Below are 21,509 nucleotides of genomic sequence, written 5' to 3'. Positions count from 1 at the left end.
AGACAGAGAGGGTGAGTGAGGTCAGCTCACCCTGGAAACCTGCTCCTTGGGACAGTGGAAGCGAGGGGCATGGAGAGCAGGAAACAGCTGAGAGGCCCGAGTGGAAGCCTGGGCCACTGGAAGACCCCTCTTGGTCTCAGGCAGTGGAGGGAACCCTTTGTGTTGGTTGCCATGGCTCCTTCCTATCAGTGCTTCAGGTCTTAGGCCTGCCTGGATCTGCTGGTATGCAGGGGCATGGAAAGAATGTAAACAGTCCTCTTTAGGGCTCCAGGTGCTCCTGGGAGGGAGGGTGGCAGCTGAGCCACTTGGCTGGTTAAAAAATGGCCGTATGCTTATGGGTGCAAACATCATGCCATTCTTTCCCCCCTGCGTGGGAGGACAGCCAGAGAGAACTTCAAGTGGACATGTTAAGGTGTGAATGTTTGCGCACAGCTCAGGTTTCTGTTGTTGGTTAATTAAAATCAGCTTAGAGAGAGGAACCAAGGTGAGAAAGAAGGGCAGGACTAAGGAGGCCCAACAACCTAGAGCAAGTATTGGGAGACCAGAGAGCCCCAGCAAGAAAGCTTTTACCTGCTGTTGGTTCCACTTGAGATCGGGGATGAGGACAAAGCCATCAGAGGGATCTGGGTTCTCAAAAACAATCCGGTCAGCTTCAGCCTTCTTATCGAGAATGTTGTACACCCACTGGAAGGAGGGGGGGGGGGGTCACATAGCTACTCACAACCTCTGGGGAAACACCACAGACCAGGCTAGCTAAGCTCTCCAACCCCTCCAGGAAGGACAGCCAAGCCATATAGGGTCACTGAGCTCAGGGGGTCTACACTCAGGCTGCCTTGTCCCCACTGATCTGCTCTTGGGGGTCCAGAAGAGACTTCCCCTCTCCCACCACAGCCATCCCCTCAGGGGCCACTGCAGCTCGGATGGGGCCGTTTCTTTGGGTCCTTCCTGCGTTTAGGCCATGTACATGCTCTGCCGTGGCCTCGCCGGCCTGTGTGCATCCATCCCCGCTCCTGCCCGCGGGACTCACGAACAGCGGTCTCCGTGGGCCCCTTCCCACTTTCTTCATGACCACAGACAAAGACAGGGTGGGACTTCCTTCTGCGGAGGGAGCCAGCTGCACACCAGGCCTAGACATGGATGTGTATGGGTTTCCCACCCTGCTGGGTGGGACTCTCATTTGTGGTGGGATTGGCGCCTCTGCCCACCTGCAGCCACAGCGGCTTCCGCTGACACGGCCCTTGTGTGACAACACAGAATGGGCACAGCTGGGAGACAGCAATTACATGGACCTTTCCTGTCAAGCCAGGGCCTCCAGCCCCTCTCAGACCCTTTTACCGGCTGCTGGCAGTCTTCAGAGGACCCTTCCTTGAGTACTGTGTGGATGCCGAGGATGTCGTTTTACCTTTAGGGTCCTGGTGGCCTCTGTGAAGAAGCCAGCCTGCAGGGGGGTTAAGAGAAGAAAGCCCCTGTTCTCACGGGGCTCATAGAGACCTCCTCTCTTCACTTCCCCAGAGCTCTGAGTCAACTCCCAGCTTGAAATCCGAGACAGAAGGCTGCTGCAGAGCCAGACAGAGGGCAGCGGCTGGGCCTGCGCCCGGGAAGAGCCTTCCGGCTCACCGAGGGGGCGGATCGAGAGGCCCGGGCACGGACACGGCCAGGCCGGCGGAGGGCTCCTCTGCCCGCTCCCGGGAGTTCTGGCACAAGCGTGTCCGCGAAGGCCGGGGGGCCGTGGGAGCTGATCTGCTGAGTCCACATCCTCGCTCTCGGCCGGTGCGGCCAAGGTCAAACGCGACCGTCTGAGACGGAGAGAGCAGAGGGTACCTGCCTGGGAGTATCTGGGGTTCCCAGACCCCTGGTAAGGCCAACAGGTCGGTCACCATGTGGCCCGCCCACTACAAAAGAGGGGCCTTCCCGCCACTTCCTGGGAGTGGACTGGAGCACAGCCAGCAGTGGCTGCCCCACGCAGTCCCGGGGTCTCCCACGGACGCATTTCCTCTCCTGCTGGAAGTCTCGCTGGGAACGTGCTGCGCCAAAAAAAAAAAGCCAGCCAGAATGTGACCCAAAGCGCCCCAACGGTAAAGATGAGGGAGGTGAAAGATGACGCTCTGTGGAGAGCCCTGGAGCGGCCTCCCTGGGGCCTGGGCTGTCTCTTGCCCCCAGATAAGCAGCCCCCTCAGACTGGAAAGTTGTGTAGTCGTAGACAGAGAACAAACTGGTCCTGGTGTCCTCTCCCGCCTCCTCGCTAACTAGCTGACACCTTGGGCAAAGTGGTGTACTCTCTGAGCCTCAGTTTCCCCCTTTGAGAGGGGACTGGAGTCTCCCCCTCTGAGACGATACCTGCACGGCACAGAGTGGTGAGGAGTGAAAAGTGACTGACAGCGCCTGGCACAGAGGAGGCCCCATAAAGGCAGAGGGAAGTGCTCAGAAAGCTCCAGCAAGAGAGGGCGTTGAGCCGCAGCCTCGTGGCGATGACAACAGGCGCTCTGCCGGAGGCCGCTGCACCGAGAGCAGAGGCCTGGCGGTGGTGAGCAGCCCTCCCACGTGCGGGCCCTGTTCTCAGGGCCTCCCAGGGACTAGCGCGCAGCAACCCGGTCAAGCTGGTGTCGCTGTCGTCCTCACGTTGTAAGGAAAAAGCAAGCATGAGGAAGTCCAACCAATTCCAACCGAGTCTGGCCCCACAGCTCCGGCTTCAGGTCACGGGAGCAGGCCTCTGGGAGAGCAGGGGCGGGGGGTGTGAATCCACGTGAAGTCCCAGGCCAGCAGCCCAGCTGAGAAAGGGAGGGGGCCAGGGAACAGAATTCACACAAATCATGGTGGGGGGGGGGGGGGGCGGGGAGGGGAGGGGCAGGGCCTGTAACGGGGAGTGAGCCCATCAGGATGCAAGCCCGGGGGACTCAGCCACTCCCGGCTTCTGGCAGGCACCTGGCATAGCTTCCTTGTGGCAGGTGACACCGGCAAGTCTCCCATGGGATACCTCACTCCCTGTTCGCTCTCCTCCTGCTTTTCTGCTCGCCCCCCTGCTAGCCTCTCTCCTCCGGCCACCCCTCGCCTGTCCACACCTCCGCTGTATCGGCACTGCCCTCCCCTGACCTCCCCTGTCCTCGGAATGGGACCTGTGTGTGCACAACGGCAGCTACCGTCCTGGTGCCCAGTCTGTGCTGGAACCAACAGCGGGGACGTGATCTGTGGTGCCCCTCTCAATCCCCACTGGGACCCCACTTGCATTTTCCAGGCGAAGAAATGGGCTCAGAATGGCAGGACACTCACACTGCTCGGAGACGGCAGAATGGGAATCCAAACCCTGGACGGACACTAACCTCAACCTGACGACTCACAGACCAACACTTTTAGCCTGATGGTCTCTAACGCTCGGGATCCAGATGTCAGATGGCAGTACTTTTCTCTTTTCTCTTTTCCTTTCTTTCGTTCCTTTCATTCACTTATTAATGTTTATTTCTTTTTGAGGGGGGAGGGGGAGAGGGGCAGAGAGAGAGGGAGACACAGAATTCGAAGCAGGCTCCAGTCTCTGAGCTGAACCCACGAACTGTGAGATCATGACCTGAGGCGAAGTTGGATGCTTAACTGACTGAGTCACCCAGACGCCCCTGATGGCATTATATACTGAGGAGTTACAAGAACCTCAAATTGAGGAGCCAAATAGGGTGGTCGGCTGGCAGCATGGGCACCGGGGTGACACTGACGGGCTGTGAATCTCGTCTCCAAATTGCTGCTGAGTAGAGTCAATGAGGGAATGCACAGAGAAAGCTGAAACAGTCCCGGGCACCTGGTGAGTGCACCCAAGTCCCAAACTCAACTGTTTCCGACATAAACCCTCTCCGCTGCCCACAACCCCTGTCCTGGTTAGTGACCCCGCTACCTATCCATGCTCCATCCAAGCTGGACCTGGAGCCACCCCCAGACTCTGCTCGCCTCTCGAATCCGCCAGCTTCGAGCCCTACTTCTCAAATCACTGCCGAAGCCTTCCCCACTGTCTCGGCCTGGGCCGGGGCCCATGCTGGTCTTTAGAGCCCTCCACACTCACCGAACTCGAGCAATTCTTTAAATCTCGTGGAACCCATATACTTAAACCCGTCTAGGGGGACCCTCATTGCCTGTGGCAACTGTTCTCAAATCTGATGATCATTAGAAACATATTTTTTAAAAATACAGATTTCCCGGGGTGCCCGGGTGGCTCAGTGGGTTGACTGTCCCACTCCTGATTTCGGCTCCGGTCATGATCCCATGGCTCGTGGGCTGGAGCCCCGTGTCGGGCTCTGCTCTGACAGCGTGAAGGCTGCTTGAGATTCTCTCTCTCTCCCTCTCTCTCTGCCCCTCCCGTTTGTCCACATGCTCGCTCGCTCTCTCTCTCTCTCTCTCTCTCAAAATAAATAAATAAACCTTAAAAAAAAATACAGATTTTCCATGGGACGCCTGGATGGCTTAGTTGGTTAAACATCGACTTTGGCTCAGGTCATGATCTCACGGTTTGTGAGTTGGAGCCCTGCATCACATCCGTGATGGCAACACGGAGCCCACTTCAGATCCTCTGTCCCCCTCTCTCTCTGCCCCTTCCCTGCTCATTCTCTCTCTGCAAAATAAAAGAAATAAATACAGATTTCCCAGCTCCACTCCCTGAACATCCTGATTCAGTAGACATGGAGTAGGGCCCCATGCTCTGTATTTTAAAAAATCTCCCCAGGCAATCCTGATGATCAGCCAGGTTTGGGAGCTCCTGGTGTCCTGACAGGTGCACACACCTGCTTCTGGCCCCTGCCCGTCTGCTCCTGGTTTGTCCTGCTGACCCTCCAGCTCTCGGGGCCTACCTTTGTTCTTCCCTCTGCCTGGAATGCCCTTCTCTGCCTTGTCCATTTGGCAAACTTCCATCTGTCCCTTAAGACCCAACTGGAGGATCCCTTCCTCTGTAAAGCCCCCCACTGTCCAGGCTGATCACCTCCCTTTGTGTCACCACTGAACCTTGGATACAAACCACCCGCGGGGGAGTACTTATCCCATTGTACTCTGCCGGTCAGACTCCATGTCTGCCTTCCCCACAAGACTCTGGGGGCATTACAAGTGTTCACCCTGGTGACCCTCCAGAGCCTAGTACATGGCCTGGTACACAGTAGGTGCACAATTAATACAATGAGTGTTGCCAGTTGAGCTGAGTGCTTTGTAAACCTACTAGAAACGGTCAAGAAAGAATACACTAATACTTGCGTCAAACAGAACTTGGCCGAGTAGTAGGAGAATCTGGCTGTATTATTTTCCAAGAGGAAGTACACGGCAGTGGATAAGACAGTACACATACAAGTCACACCGACTTTAAGAGCATCCTCCTTTGGATCCCATATTTGTGCAACTAGTGCCACAGAACATATATTCCAGGAGATCCCTCTGGGACCCTGAATGGCAGCAGCCATCTAGCAAGATGCAGACATATCTCCTTTCCATGTAGAAGACAGAGCAAGTATAGGGACTTAAAAAAAAAAAAAAAAATCACGCCAGCTTGAGCCAGAGGAACCTAGTGCAAATGTGGCACAGGGGGACGAGGACTCCCAGTCAGCCGGGTCTTCCCAAGTAGGAAAGCGGGCTGTCACCCCACACGGCCTCCTGCACACCTGCCAACCACCCTTTCCTTACTTCTCCCATGTATAACTGACTTGGCGGGGCCCTTGGCCCCCACAGCCAAGGGCCCCCTCCCTTCTTCTGGCCCGGGAGACATGGCAATGAGTGCCCTGTGTCTGACCACCCCCAAAAGCCACAACCTGGATCTTGGGCAGAGTGGGTGAGAAACGCTCAAAGAGAACAAGGGTGAATGATGAAGAGACAGAGACGGTGAGAGCCAGCAAGTGAGCAAGGAAACGCCTCATCCATCATATTTAAGGCTGAGCATTCACTCGGGGCCGACTGCAGGCGCAGGCTCTGGTTGGCACTGGGCCTCGGCCCATCAAGAACTCGGGATCTCTTCGCTAAATGGCCTTGCATCTGGTCTAGTGGCTGAAGACACCGCCAAACCTCACATCAGCCTTTGGGAGAGGAGGCCCTGTGCTAAGCCACCAGGCACATCAGGACCCTGCTCTCTGGGGAACGAATGCAAGGGGAACGAGTGAATGAAGTTTTTAACTCTGGGACTCGACTCCCAGAGGCGGGTTTGCACAGGCAGAACCAGGAATAAAAAGTCTGGAACGGGGTGGGGTGGCTACCCTGGCGTCAGTCTTGACCCATTCATAGACCCAGGTGAGGGCACAGTCATTCTGAGACAGTATCAGCGCTGAGGCAGATACAAATTCTCCAAAGGCCTGGGCTGCTCTGAGAGTCCCACAGAGCCTCAGCGGCACGCCCAGGACCAGGGTCGAGCCTCTGGCCATCCTGGATAAAACAGCGGCCACCCCAGTCCAGCATTTCCCGTGCTACTCACCCTGGTTGCTTTTCCCCACAGCACACTCACCCTCTCCCGTCTTGTGCAGTTACTTGCACATCCGTGCGTTCACTCCTGCACAAGGAGGGGGCAGGGGTTCCACAGTGCTGCTTGTGCTACCCCAAACCTGTGGAACTGTGCTGGCCCTGCCAGATCCTCGAGACAGAGACTCCGGCCACAGGGAGCACTCTGTGTCCGCACCCCCTGGGGCCAGTCTGAGGCGCGGCGGCCAGTCACCTGGATGCTGAGGCTCTGGGACTCCAGGTGGGGCAAGGTGACGTTCTTGTAATCGGCCCCCGTCTCTCGGACCAGGTGGAGGTCCTGGCGCAGGTACTTTTCTAGGTGCTTCTCTGTGGCAGGGTAAACCACGGTTGTCTTTACGTCTGTAATGACAAACACAGCCCGGGACTCCAAAGTTAGGTGCACGCTCTGCACAGTCCTGTCACACTCTGGTCCCCAGCACAGAGAGGTGACCCCCACCCCCATCTCTGATTCCCCAACGAAAGGAGCCGAAGGCTAAGAGGTTAGGGTCACCCGGGACCCATGAGGCGCCTCACGCCAGTAAATTCATAAGTTGAATCACACTCAGCATCTGGGAGTCACAGGGTTTTTTTTCACTGATGATGGGTCGCTGGGCCCCTCACCACCCTTCCCCACTCTGTTTTCTAGGCACAGGAATGAAAGGTTTCTGACTCTTGTCACATAGCAAATTTCTTGGTATGTGGCTTTCTAGACCCAAAGCTGAAGATCTGACTTAAAGCTAAGTGGTCTTCCCTCATGCAAAGCAGAGCAGCAGAGCACCATGGTTAAAGGCGTGGACTCCGGAGCTGGACTGAGTTCAAGTCCTGGCTCTGCCTGTTCCTTCCTCAGGACCCTGACCCTGGTCCAGTTATTTAACCTTACCAAGCCCCTACTCCCCCATCTGTCAACGGAGGATAATAATAGCTCCTATGTCACAGAGTTGGGAGGATTAAACAAGTTAATACCTGTGAAGCACTTAGAACACTGTCTGACACAAAGCAAATACTATGTAAGTGCTGGCTATTTTTAATCAGCCTTTCTCAACCCTGGCACGGTCCATATTTTGGACAGATAATTCTTGTCATATGGGGACTGTCCTGTATGCTACAGGATGGTTACCAGAACAGCAGATTTCTACCAGGATGTTAGTAAAATCCTGTCTCCAGCTAGGACAGCCAAAAACGTCTCCAGACATTGCCAAATGCCCCCTGGGGGATGAAATTGCCCCCAGTTGAGAACTGCTGTTTTCATCAGCAGGAAGTCTTATAGTTTTCCTAAACAGACACTAGGCTAGGGTTCTAGTCCAACACCACCTGGCTTTGGTTAAATCCTTTTCCCTACTTCTAATAACATCTGCTACAACTGTTATCATTTATACATAGTGCTTCCACATAGATCTTAAGGGCAGGAGAGGAAAATGGTGTTCTAAAATCAGGAGACATTTCTAATATGAACGACCCAAGGTTAATATCCTCAATGGGGAACTACTGAGAGCTTTCCCCCTAAGGTCAGGAACAAGACCGGGATGTCCACTCTCGCCACTGTTATTCAACATAGTATTGGAAGTCTTAGCTTCTGTAGTCAGACAACACAAAGAAATAAAAGGCATCCAAATCAGCCAGGAGGAGGTCAAACTTTCACTCTTCGCAGATGACATGATACTCTATAAGGAAAACCCAAAAGATTCCACACCAAAAAACTGCTAGAACTGATTCATGAATTCGGCAAAGTTTCAGGATATAAAATCAATGCACAGAAATCAGATGCATTCCTATACACCAACAATGAAGCAGCAGAAAGAGAAATCAAGGAATCGATCCCATTTACAATTGCACCAAAAACCATAAAATACCTAGGAATAAATCTAAACAAAGAGGTGAAAAATCTATATGCTGAAAACTACAGAAAACTTATGAAAGAAACTGAAGGAGACACAAAAAAATGGAAAAAGATTCCATGCTCCTGGATAGGAAGAACAAATATTGTTAAAATGTCGACACTACCCAAAGCAATCTACATATTCAATGCAATCCCTATCAAAATAACACCAGCATTCTTCACAGAGCTAGCACAAACAATCCTAAAATTTGTATGGAACCAGAAAAGACCCCGAATAGCCAAAGCAATCTTGAAAAACAAAACCAAAGCGGGAGGCATCACAATCCTAGACTTCAAGCTATACTACAAAGCTGTAATCATCAAGACAGTATGATACTGGCACAAGAACAGACACTCAGATTAATGGAACAGAATAGAGAACCCAGAAATGGACCCACAAACATATGGCCACCTAATCTTTGACAAAGCAGGAAAGAATATCCAATGGAATCAAGACAGTCTCTTCAGCAAGTGGTGCTGGGAAAACTGGACAGTGACATGCAGAAGAATGAACCTGGACCACTTTCTTACACCATACACAAAAAGAAACTCAAAATGGATGAAAGCCCTCACTGTATGACAGGAAGCCATCAAAATCCTCGAGGAGAAAGCAGGAAAAAAACCTCTTTGATCTTGGCCTCAGCAACTTCTTACTCAACATGTCCCTGGAGGCAAGGGAAACCAAAGCAAAAATGAACTATTGGGACCTTATCAAAATAAAAACCTTCTGCACAGCGAAGGAAACAATCAGCAAAACTAAAAGGCAACCAACAGAATGGGAGAAGATATTTGCAAATGACATATCAGATAAAGGGTTAGTATCTAAAATCTATAAAAAAAAAAAAAACCTATCAAACTCAACACCCAAAAAAACAATCCAGTAAAGAAATGGGCAAAAGACATGAATAGGCACTTCTCCAAGGAAGACATCCAGATGGCCAACCGACACAGGAAAAAATGCTCAACATCACTCATCATCAGGGAAATACAAATCAAAACCACAATGAGATACCACCTTACACTTGTCAGAATGGCTAACATTAACAACTCAGGCAACAACAGATGTTGGCGAGGATGCAGAGAAAGAGGATCTCTTTTGCATTGTTGGTGGGAATGCAAGCTGGTGCAGCCACTCTGGAAAACAGTATGGAGGTTCCTCAAAAAACGAAAAATAGAACTACCTTATGACCCAGCAACTGCAGTACTAGGCATTTATCCACGGGATACAGGTGTGCTGGTTTGAAGGGACACATGCACCCCCATGTTTATAGCAGCACTATCAACAAGAGCCAAGTATGGAAAGAGCCCAAATGTCCATCGACAGATGAATGGATAAAGAAGATGTGGTGTATATATATATACATATATACGTACATATGTACATATATATACATATATATGTACATATGTATATATACATATATGTATATATGTATGCACATACATATGTATATATACATATGTATGCATATATTCATATATGCATCTGTACATATACACATACATATACATGTATACATATATACATATATATATGTACACAATGGAGTATTACTCGACAATCAAAAAGAATGAAATCTTGCCATCTGCAACTACGTGGATGGAACTGGAGGGTGTGATGCTAAGTGAAATTATTCAGAGAAAGACAAAAATCATATGACTCCACTCATATGAGGACTTTAAGAGACAAAACAGATGAACATAAGGGAAGGGAAACAAAAATAATATAAAAACAGGGAGGGGGACAAAACAGAAGAGACTCATAAATATGGAGAACAAACTGAGGGTTACTGGAGGGGTTGTGGGAGGGGGGACGGGCTAAATGGGTAAGGGACACTAAGGAATCTACTCCTGAAATCATCGTTGTACTGTATGCTAACAAATTTGGATGTAAATTAAAAAAAATAAAAAATAAAATTAAAAAAAAAACTAATTCAGGATGTTTCTCAACAGACCCATGTCCTGCCCGACTCTCTTACTCTCGATTCAGAGTGCTCGCCCAGGGTAACCTGAGGGAAGCCCAGCAGGCACACTTTAAAACTCCAGAAATTCCCGTACACACCTACACTTTCGTACGTGGTCTGAGGACGTAGGCAATTTGAATCCCTGTTTCACAGGTAAGTGGGTTCACAGGAGTCAGGACTTCTGCCTCGAGATGTGGCAGAGTCAATGCCAAACGTGAGGTTTCCTTACCCTAAAAGCTGGTGCTCTTCAAACACCTGCCTGCTGGCCGCATATTATTCCAATAGTCCAGTGGGGACAGACCGAGGTGCTAACCCAGCACACAAGTTCCAGTGAGCATCAAACACCAGTCCTTCAGCTCTGGGAGGCACAGCAGCTCAGCGCAAAGACACAGGCTCTGGACCTGAGTTGACACCACACTCCCCCCCACCACCGCTTACAGACAGTCCGACCTTGGGTGTGTTATTTAACCTCTCGGGGCCCCAGTTTCCTCATCTGTTAAAGACTGGTCACAAAATCTGCCCTTAGGGTTGCTGTCAACATTAAACGAAACATGTCATCTGGACCAGTGTGGGGCACCACGTCCCCTCCACTTCCTGGGAATCTCTGGATCTGACCCTGAAATGGAGGCACAAAGGCCTCCTCACAACCCTCGAGGTGGCAGCAAAAGTACTTCCTCACTCCCAAAACCCTCTAATGGCCCTGGGCGAAAGGCCAGAGGTCAAGTACACCAGGTCCCAAGAGATAAGAAATTGCCAGAAATAGACCCAATGGCATTGCCTTGACCCTTGCAGTGTGCTCCAGGAAAATCCCTTATCCAAGAGTAGCTTTGCAGAGAAGAACGGAGATTCTAGCACCAGTCGGCCTGGGTTCAAATACTGGCTCTGCACTCAGCTGTGTAACCGGGCGCAGGTGACCTACTGTATAGGGTGGTTATGAGAACTCAGTGAGCAGTAGGTGGGAAGTATTCAGCAGGTGCCCACCCCCACCCCCATGCCCCCTGCACAGAGAAGTTCTCTCACAGGCTAGCTCTCACTGTTGCTGTGTTTGCTGTTACTTTGGTAGCCTGGGCTGGGCAGCGGGGAGAAAAGCCGTGAGCGGAGGAGCTCCCTCCGTATGGGGGAGCCGGCCGGAGACAAAGGCCACACTCACGTTGGAGAACAGCCCGCCCTGCTGGCAATGACCACCGAGCCCGGGCTCACAGCCTGGGGCTCCCTGGCTGTTTCAGATCAGAAAGCCGCTGGGCCCAGGAGCGCGCCCCTGTCTGCCAAGGCTTGTCAGAGACCGCCCCAGCCACCCAGGGTGCTGGGAAGCGGGCGCCTCCCCAGGCCAGCCCCCTCCTGCCTGCCCCTTCCTCCCGCCTTCCCCTTCTGCGGCAGGGAAAACAGAAAAAGGCATCTTCCAGCTCCTTACTTCCTGCCATCTTTCTTCCTTTTCTAAGAAACTCCTGCTTGGATGTGGATGCAGAAGCCCCACTGCTGGACCCTGGACCCCCTCAGAGCTAGTCACTCTTGGGGGCCAGGCCTCTGTCAGGCCACCACTAGCAGCCCCGGGCAGGAGTGGGCTGGCTTCACGTGCTGTTGACAGGGGTGGGGGCTGCCCCCCTTCAAACCTGGACCGTTCCCCTGGGTTCCCAGCATTGTCTACACAGCCCTCAGCCACCCTGCTCTAGCCCTTTCTCCAACCTCATTCACCACCATCACCCCCTCGATGTCTCTGCCCCGGCCACACAGACCTCTTTACAGTTCCACTAACTCACATCCCATCTCTAGGCCTCTGACCAGCTGCTCTCACCTAAGTCAAGGTTGGAGTTCTCCACCAGCCCTGCTGAAGGAGCTCCCCTTACCTCATCCCTGTCTATCTCACCGATGGCTTGCTTCTTCCTCACTCCTTACCACCTGACAGTACAGTACAGATTTATTGTCTGATTCTCCCATTAGAATGCAGCTTCCAGGAGGACAGGGGTTTTTGTCTACCTTTAAAAATTGTTTTAATCATTTTATCCCCAGCACCAGGAATAGCACTTGGCCTGCAGGAGGCACTCAACGAAGACTGAACAAGTGGATAAATGAATCTAGCCTTTTAGGCTTAAGCCCCAGGAAGGGCATTTTTGAGCCAAATGGATTAAAACTTCTCTGATAAAAATCAGTATGCTTCCCAATGCTAAGTTTTTTTATTGGCAAGCAAAAGTAAACTTTGGTGTCTATCTAAATGCCAAATCGAGATGTTGACCTGCAAGTGAACTTCATGAGGATTTTGGTCAAGTGTCAATGCCCAATAAATGCTCAAACCACCAGGTGAAAATATGTTGGGGAACAGGATGTCCACACACAGTCTCAAAGTATCTTCCTGTAGATTACTTATTAATGACAAAGGGCCCAGGTGCTCAGAGTTAACATCACTCCTAACAGGACACACTGCCATCAGGAGCCTCCTGAGGGATGTGCCGAGGTATTCTGGCCCAAAATGCATGCTCCGAATCGGATCATGAGGAAAAATTAGCCCACCCTAATCCAGGGACATTCTACAAAACAAGTGGCTTGATAACTCTTCAAAAGGGTCAAAGAGAAAATAAAGGAAGGCAGAAAGGCTGTTCTGGATTAAAGGACACTAGAAACTGGACTGGATCCTGGATGGGGGAGAGGTGTCCTGCTGGAAAGATGGTATTGGAACAAGCGGTAAAATTTCATAATGGTGTCTACGTTACAAACTAGCTTGGTATACATGGGAGATTTCCCAAAATTCACCACTTTACTCTGGTTCCTAGGAAACATACACTGAAGTGCTTAGCAAGGAAGGTTACAATGTCTGCAACTTACTTTTCAGTAATAACAAGAGTGAGCAAAATATCGAGAGAGAAAAGGCAAAAGTGGTAAGATGTTAGCAATAAGGCTTTTACAAGGGAGTTCTTTGCAGTATTCTTACAACTTTTCTGTAGGGTTGATTTTTTTTGTTTTTTTTTTTTTTCAAAATAAAAAGTAAAAAACAAAAAAGTGTCAATATCCTCTGGACCCTCAGCGCTAATTGCGAAAAGACATACCAGGCGCTGTTCTAAGCCCTATACGTGCATTAACTCATTCACTCCTCACAACCAGTGGGAGGTGAGTGTTATTAGGGTCCCCACTTGACACAGAAAGAAACGGGTGCCCTCGATCCCACAGCTCCATCTGGCTCGGGACTGGGCTTCAGCTGTGGCATCATGGTGCCAACCCCGTAGGTCAACAAATGAGGCCTGAGCACCTTCCTGGTGCCCTCTGCCAACCTCCGCTTAGCAAACTGACTGCCCAGGGTAAGCATACCTGGCACGTCCCCACCCAGCGTTCCCCTGTGGCTAGAGAAACAACAAGGAGACCCCCACCCAATCCTGCCCTCCTACTGGTATTCTTAAAATAACAGCTTGGAACAATTTCGAACCCCCTCAAAACCCATCTCTCGATAATGTTCACAGTACAGCTGACCCCTGAACAACACAGGTTTGAACTGCATGGGTTCACTTAGCGATTTTTTCCCCCAATAAATACAACAGAATATTGGAAATGTGTTTTCTCTTCCTTATGGTTTTAACACCATTTTCTTTTCTCTAGCTTACTTCACTGTAAGAACACAGTACAAAATACATACAACACACAAAATATGTGTTCGTCAACTGCTTCTACCATCGGCAAAGCTTCCAGTCAACAGCAGGTTATTAACTTTGGGGACAGCTCAAAGTTGTATGTGGATTTTCAGCTGCATGAAGGGTTAAGTTTGGGGGGAGTAGTTAAGTTTTCAGGGAGTTTTCGCCGGGAGTTAATTTAGAGGGGAGTGGATTTTCAGCTGCACGGGGGACTGATACCCCTAACCCCCGCACCGTTCAAGGGACAATTGTACGTTAAGAGGACTTCCCTGATACTCCTTATGAAACCACTCCACCTATTGTGCTTTTTCAAACTTTGCTTTTATTTTTAATTCAAGGCATGCTGGCACACAGGTTAGTCACATGAAGCCAGAAGTTTCCTGCTTTTCCCCACACACCACTTTCAATTCTTCTTGCCGTTTCTTTGCTCGTGTACTTCCACAGTTTTAATTACAGATATTTTTCTATCTTGTTCCCCCTTGACTTCTCACTTTTACTATTACTTATTAACTTCCCATTACAGAGGTAAGGATTTAGCTTTTTTACCAGCTATCAAAAGCATGTGTGCATGTGGGGACCCTCCCTGCACACTCTTTTCTCTCTTACCCCCTAATCTCACAATACAACTATTGTACAATTTTGGAGAAGTCAGAATAAAATGGTAACACTACCATGATGCTATAAATGCTTTCACTGCTGAATACTACGACTAGTTTTCCTTTTCAGCACAACTTTGGCTATGTGTAGTTAGTCATTACTCTTTTATCTGCTCACTTTTCTATTAACTTGTCACTAATTCATCCCTACATCTACTTCCGTTTACAGAAATCTCTTTTAAGTTTATTTGAGAGGGGTGGGGCGAGACAGACTCCCAAGCAGGCTCTGAACCATCAGCGTGTAGAGCCTGACGTGGGGCTCCGTCTCACAAACTGTGAGATCTTGGCCCGAGCAGAAATCAAGAGTTGGACACTTAACTGACTGAGCCACCCAGGTGCCCCTATATAAATCTCTTAATGTTCAAACCCAGAAGAACACAAGCAATGTGTCCTCCCGGAGCCTCTGACCCACTCCAGCAGGTGTCTGTGAGGAGCTATGCCCGGGAGCTCAATGCACCACCATCTGGCAGCCGTCTCCCCTTCTCTCTATTGCTGGACGTTTTGCTTCCTGGATCCCCACTATCTTCCTCTTTCCTGTTTGCATCTTTATTTTGCTAAAGCAGTGGTTCCCAAACTGCACTGTGCACCAGAACCACCTGACTGAGGACATCTGGGGTGGGCCAAGATGCCTTTTTTAAGAAGTTGCCAGGTGCAGCCACTGCCACTGGTCCTGGTTCCAGGACCACACATTAAGGACCACAACACTAAGGCACAAAGTCAAGTTGCTTCCAGAGCTGTGGAACAAGCGAGATACATTTAGAGACTTGGAACATCTGAAAATGTCTGTGTTCTACTGTCACAATTAAGAGTTTGGTGAAAGGGGCGCCTGGGTGGCTCAGTCGGTTGAGCGTCCGACTTCAGCTCGGGTCATGATCTCACAGTCTGTGAGTTTGAGCCCTGCATCAGGCTGTGTGCTGACAGCTCAGAGCCTGGAGTCTGTTTCGGATTCTGTGTCTCCCTCTCTCTCTGACCCCGTTCATGCTCTGTCTCGGTCTCAAAAATAAATAAACGTAAAAAAAAAAAAAATTAAAAAAAAAAAGTTTGGCAAAAGAATTTTATGATGCAAAGCAGTGACCCTCAAAATATGAAAGCTCCACGATTTTCTAGATTGCGATGATGCTGTTGAGAAGTTTGAGGTCTTTCTGATCCCCATACCTTTGTACTGACCCGTTTTCTTGTTGTCCTCAATGTCCCAACCATGTTGATGGGTCTCTGAGTGGTTTCTATTCATCCCCTGATCTGGGTAAATGGACTTTCAATCTCGAAAATCCCGTTCTTCAGTCCTGGAAAACCTCTTATTTCTCTGATTATTTTCTCCCCCATTTTCCCCACCCTGTCTTTCTAGAATGCCTATCTGAATATTTAATATTTAGCTTTTTAGATCCATCTTCCACTTTGCTTTTCTCTCCCATTTTCCAATCTGTGTCTTTTTTTTTTTTTTTAGTTTTTGTTTTTTTTTGAGCAGCAGGCAAAAGTTTATTAGAGCATAAGATCAGAAAGTAAGAACAGTAGGAAAGCTCTCTTTACAGAGGGGGTGTTAGAAAGTGAATGCCCTCTGTGTCTTACCGCTCTAATTTTAAGGAAGTTTTAACTTCTTGTATTGAAATTTTCAGTTCTACTGTGCATTTAATTTCCAAGAGCTTCTTAAAAAAACTCCTTGTTGATGGTATCTTATTCTTATGCCTTTGATATATCATTTGTCTCGGACGTTAACGACAGTTTTTGCAAATTTCTTCTCCCCACATAGTTTCTGTTTCTTCCGAGTTCTTTTCTTTTCCTTCCTCTCTTTTTCAACTGACACTTTCCTCAAGTCTGGTCACCCTTGCCTGTCCACTCACTCATATTGGAGGGCCAAACACTACAAAGCTGATAGGAAGCTCTGTGGACATACGTGTGTTCACCTGAAGCTTCATTTTAGGATGGTCAGGCTATGCCCTTGCATGACGGAATCCCCAAAGGTTTGTCTTCTCTCTTGTGCTGGTCAGATTCTCCACACGTGACTCTTCCAATCTCGTACATGGAGTACAAGCCTGGCTGACCGCATTCTGAGTGACAGGAAGGAGAAGCAGCTGGCGGGCAGGGGGAGAGGGCACTAACACTGAATAGGTAAGCTTCCACTTAAGACTCTACATTTCAGTACCCTGAGCCCCCCTCAACTGCACTGAGAACCTCCAGACCTTGTTTGAACCTCTGTAGACGCTGGATCTCTGGGAAGGGCCGTTACCAGTTGGGTGAAGTGGGACAGAATTTATGGGACCTGCTGGCTCAGGTTTCCCTCTCCCACATCCGTGAGGTCAGTCACTCCTCCCGTCACTTCCTAGGTTTGTCTCCTCTTCCTTCTCTAGTCGCTGCAGGATAACTTTTTGTAAGGCAGTTTCTTTAATGTCATTTCTAGTGAGGGTTTTAGAGGAAACAGGTGGGCAAAATGCCCTCTTGTAACTGGAAGCCCATGTCCCTGTCTTTCTGTCTCCCTTATAATGCTTTCTTTTTTTTTTTATTTGTGTGTGTGTGGCGGAGGGGGTGGGGGTCAGCGGGAGGAACAGAGAGGAAGACAGAAAATCTTAAGCAGGCTCCGCACTGCGGAGCCCCACGTGAGGCTGGATCTCACAGTGCTGAAACCATGACCTGAACCAAAATCAAGAGTCAGACGCTTAACTAACTGAGCCACCCAGGTGCCCCACAGTGCTTTCTTTTTTATTATTTTTTAAATGTTTATTTATTTTTGAGAGAGCACACACGGGAGAGGGGCACAGAGAGGGACAGAGCATCTGAAGTGGGCTCTACACAGACAGCAGCAAGCCCGATGTGGAGCTTGAACTCACAGACCATGAGCTCAACAGACTGAGCCACTCAGGTACCCCATAAGGCTTTATTACTATTATTTTTTAATGCTTACTTATTTTTGAGAGAGAGGGAGCAGGAGAGAGGCAGAGAGAGAGGGAGACAGAATCTGAAGGAGGCTCCGTGCTGACAGCAGACAGCCCGATGCGGGGCTCGAGCCCATAAATAACTGTGAGATCATGACCCGAGCCAAAGTCTTATGTTTAACTGACTGAGCCACCTGGGCACCCCCATAATGCTTTACTTTCAAAAATGCATTTTTGAAGTGTATGTGATGTACAATGTTCTATTAGTTTCAGGTGTACAATATATCAAATTTGACAATTCTTTTTTTTAATGTTGATTTATTTTTGAGAGAGAGAGAGAGAGAGAGAGAGAGAGACAGAGCATGAGTGGGGGAGGGGCAGACAGAGAGGGAGACACAGAATCCGAAGCAGGCTCCAGGCTCTGAGCTGTCAGCACACAGCCTGACGCAGGGCTCGAACTCACAAACTGTGAGATCATGACCTGAACCGAGGTCAGACGCTTAACCGACTCAGCTACCCAGGTGCCCCATCAAATTGGACAATTCTATAATATTACTCAGCACTCCCCAAGATACATGTAGTCACCATCTGTCACCATACCATGTGATCCAGGAATTCCACTACTGGGTATTTACCTAAGGAAAACGAAAATACTAATTCAAAAAGACATAGGCAGCCCTATGTTTATGGCAGCATTATTTACAAGAGCCAAAATCTGGAAGCAGCCCAAGTGTCCATCAATAGATTAATGGATAAAAAAGTGGTATATACATACACTGGAACATTACTCAGCCATTAAAAAAAAAAAAAAAAGAAATTTTGACATTTGTAACAACATGGATGGACCTAGAGTATATTATGCCAAATGAAATAAGTCACTTACAGAAAAACAAATACCATATAATTTTATTTTCATGTAGAATCTAAAAACTAAAACAAATGAACAAAAAACCCAAAAGTCTGTTTCAGTTATAAAAAAAAAAAAAAATGTCACGAAGAGGAAAGGTACAGCATCAAGGACATAGTCAATAATACGGTAGTAACACTGTTTAATACTTTCTTTTTCTTCTTAGCTGTTTATTACCACTTGACCTATTTGTTTATTTATGGTTCATCTCCTCCAACTGGACATAAGCTCCTTGAGAGCAGAGGCGTTGTTTTACATACTGTGTGTGCAGAGCCTAAAGCAGCACCTCATATGTATTAGGTCCTTACGATGAAGTTACAGAACAGAATATATATTATGCTATTTTACTTTTTAAAGAATGTGTGCATGCATAACTGCATACACATAAACACACACAGAAAAAAGCCTGAATTTCAGGACATGGTCCAAGATGTGGAACGGTTACCACTGGGTGGTGGAATTACACATAATTGTAATTTTTAAAATTAATTTGGGGGGGGGATTTATTACATTTTCCAAAACAAATGTGGATCACTTATGTAACAAGTACATTAAAAACTGAAAAATAAGCCCCTCCTTAAATAAGCCCCAGAGAGGTTAAGTGATTTGGCCAAGGCCACACAGCTAAGAAGGTGCAGAGCTGAGATGTGAACCCAAGCAGTCTGGCTCCTCTGTGCAACATTGCTTTCCCAGTGGCAGAGGGCCATTCCCTTTCAGACCTTTCCCTAAGAAGCCTGTCCTACCTCCGTGTTCTCCAAAAAGCAGCCCCATCAGATGGGAGCAACGTGATTAGTTCCAGTCCCTCCCAAAGACATGTAAACAGCTGTCAGCAAAACCAAAGGGCATAACAAGGTGCCAGAGAGATTGGGGCTGCAGACTGGGAGGTCTGGAAACACATCACAACACACGGGACCAACAGCAGCACTGGTGTCCATCTGTCGTGCTTCCTGGGGAGGGAGTGGGGCAGGGGCACAGACGCGGAGGTACTCGCGAAGTACTGATCGCCAGGGTACACTGTGGCCGGATGCTGGGCGAGAACGGGCTCTGGTGGGGTGCACGGAGGGATGGAAGACGACCCCGCTCGCACTAGGGGACAACGGCTGTTTCAGCTTATGTGCGTCGCGTCACCCCCCACTGCCCCCCACCAGATGACGGCGCTGGCTCTCAGGGAAGGCGGCCTGCGTGCGGTCCGAGCAGAGGGGCCTTGTGGTGGCACCGCAGCCCGTGAATCACTGCCCTATACACGCATGTTCCTTCTCTCTGCAGCGCAGGAGGGCAGGTCGCTGTGCTCCTGGATAGGACAGCTCTGTGCTGTCGGAAAAGACCCCTAAGAGTGTCCTGAAAGGCCTTCTCCAATAAAGAAGCCCACCCCCTGTCCTCCGCCCAACTGCCTTCAGAGGCGGGGAGGCAGGGCTACGGAGAGGAAAAGAGCAGCTGCCTTTCTTGCTCTCTGCCAAAGCTGGCTTAGCCAAATCCCCAGGAAAACGCTGCTGCACATGAAACATGAAAATGCAAACCACAGACAGTCTGCTCTCCTTCCCATACACATGTTCAAACAAGACTGCTTTCCAGCCGTTACTGATGACTTCTACACGATGAGGTAATTCCTATGGCTCAGTCTGTGGCTTTTGCTCTCCTTTCATTATGATGAGCCAGTTTCAACTTATTTGACCCAGATGTGCCGGCTCGGGGGAGCCTGGAGAGAAGCAACAGCAAAGCAGGATCTGCGTGTGACACCCACCCCCACGTCCCCTTCCACCAGGGCCCGGGCAGAGCCACCCAGGTGATGGGCAGATGCCCAAAACTGGCGGGGCGCTCCATCAAAGAACGCTGGCGGAAAGGCCGGCAAGGGAGCGAGGCTGCAGGGTCTCCTGGGGACTTGTGTTATTTTCCCTCCTCCTGGGGATCTCCCCTGAGGTGTCCAGGGAGAGCAGGCTGGAGGCCCAAGAGGCGGTGGTCATTGTCCTGCACAAGCAGGCATGCTGCAAGTACTCCAGGGGAGGCCTGGAGAGACCCCCAGATTAAAAAAAGAAAAAAAACGGGGTGAAGGGTGTGGGCAGGGTCCTGCAGGCAGCTCTGGCCACCCCACAGCAAACCTGTCTCAATGAAAGCAGAGATGCTATTAGAAGCAGGGGAGAGGTAAATACTGATTTTTAGCCAGGCCCTGGATGTGACAGGCTCCTTCCCTCCTTCTCCTCAGTTCTCCAAGGCCCAGGAAGGACATATGACAGCCAGTGGCCCACAAGCAAATACAAGCAAATCCGGGGACTCTGAATGCCGCCCCAGGGCTGCCTGAGGTGGCCTTTGGCTACACGGTATCAGAGGTGGTCCTTTAGGAATGAGAAATGCTGCTACAGGATGGCTGTGGGACTTACTGCATTCCACAAAGTTCCATTTGAATAGAAGGACTGAGAACTGGTATCTAATGAGATAATGGAGCCACTGGTGGACAGTCCCACCATTAGGACTGTGAGATCCCCCATGTTCCCAAATACAGGAAGAAGCTATTCTGGGGATAAGCAGATCAGACTGCAAAAGCTACTGGACCAAACACTTGGGAGCTCCAAAACATGGCCCCTCTCTCAAATTCCTGTCTAAAGGCATTTCCTTATTCACTCCGAGAGGAGCACAGGTACCCAGTCTCAGGGCAACATCAATGGACACTGCCACAGTATGAGTGTTGGTGGGAAGGGAGAAAGCCCAAGGCACAGGATACATCCCCCATCGAGATGGGCCCAGGCTACCAGAATTCTAGGTTATCATTCACTGAGAAGTATGGATCAGAAGGGGACAACGGAACCAGGCTGCCGTAGGCCGGCAGCCACAGCTGGAGCCAAGCAATGAAGTGGAACCAGCTATCCTGTGGGTAATCCGCCTTCGCCCACTGGTCCTGAGTAAGCTGACTTTTCTGCTGACTTGAGCCTCAAGACTGCCACAGAGTCTTGGGAACTTGCCCCATCTGGGAGACAGAGAGAAAGAGAACACCACTAGTGCTGGTGACTGCATCTCAGTCGTTCAGGATCTACTCACTTCTACTCATTTCTGAAAGACATGGCTTCTCCTGGCTTCATGGAAGCCAGGTGTCTAAATGGAGAATTGAACAGAGGGAAAGGAGGAGACGGGGGTGCAGAGGAGGCAGTGTGCAAGGGTTCCCTGAGCTTAGGTGGCAGGGGAAGGAGAGAAT

At 49.7% G+C, this 21,509-nt stretch overlaps 1 protein-coding gene across 2 annotated transcripts in view; it reads right to left on the bottom strand.

The window, feature by feature from the left end:
* The window catches only part of DCPS (decapping enzyme, scavenger), a 50,170-nt gene that overhangs the window by 10,373 nt on the left and 18,288 nt on the right, over positions 1-21,509 (bottom strand). Inside the window, exons 3-4 of one of the 2 annotated variants that reach the window (XM_043579786.1) lie at positions 6,656-6,801; positions 571-684 (exon numbers count right to left, since the gene is read on the bottom strand). In XM_043579786.1, coding sequence (XP_043435721.1) covers positions 571-684; positions 6,656-6,801 — 260 coding nt within the window. The remainder of the gene's footprint in view (positions 1-570; positions 685-6,655; positions 6,802-21,509) is intronic. The other variant, XM_043579788.1, reaches the window with a different exon arrangement.

The sequence above is a fragment of the Prionailurus bengalensis genome, chromosome D1, assembly GCF_016509475.1.
Source record: "Prionailurus bengalensis isolate Pbe53 chromosome D1, Fcat_Pben_1.1_paternal_pri, whole genome shotgun sequence".
Taxonomy (NCBI): Eukaryota; Metazoa; Chordata; class Mammalia; order Carnivora; family Felidae; genus Prionailurus; species Prionailurus bengalensis.
Note: the sequence above shows the minus strand (reverse complement) of the source record. Positions and strands in the feature narration are given on the sequence as shown.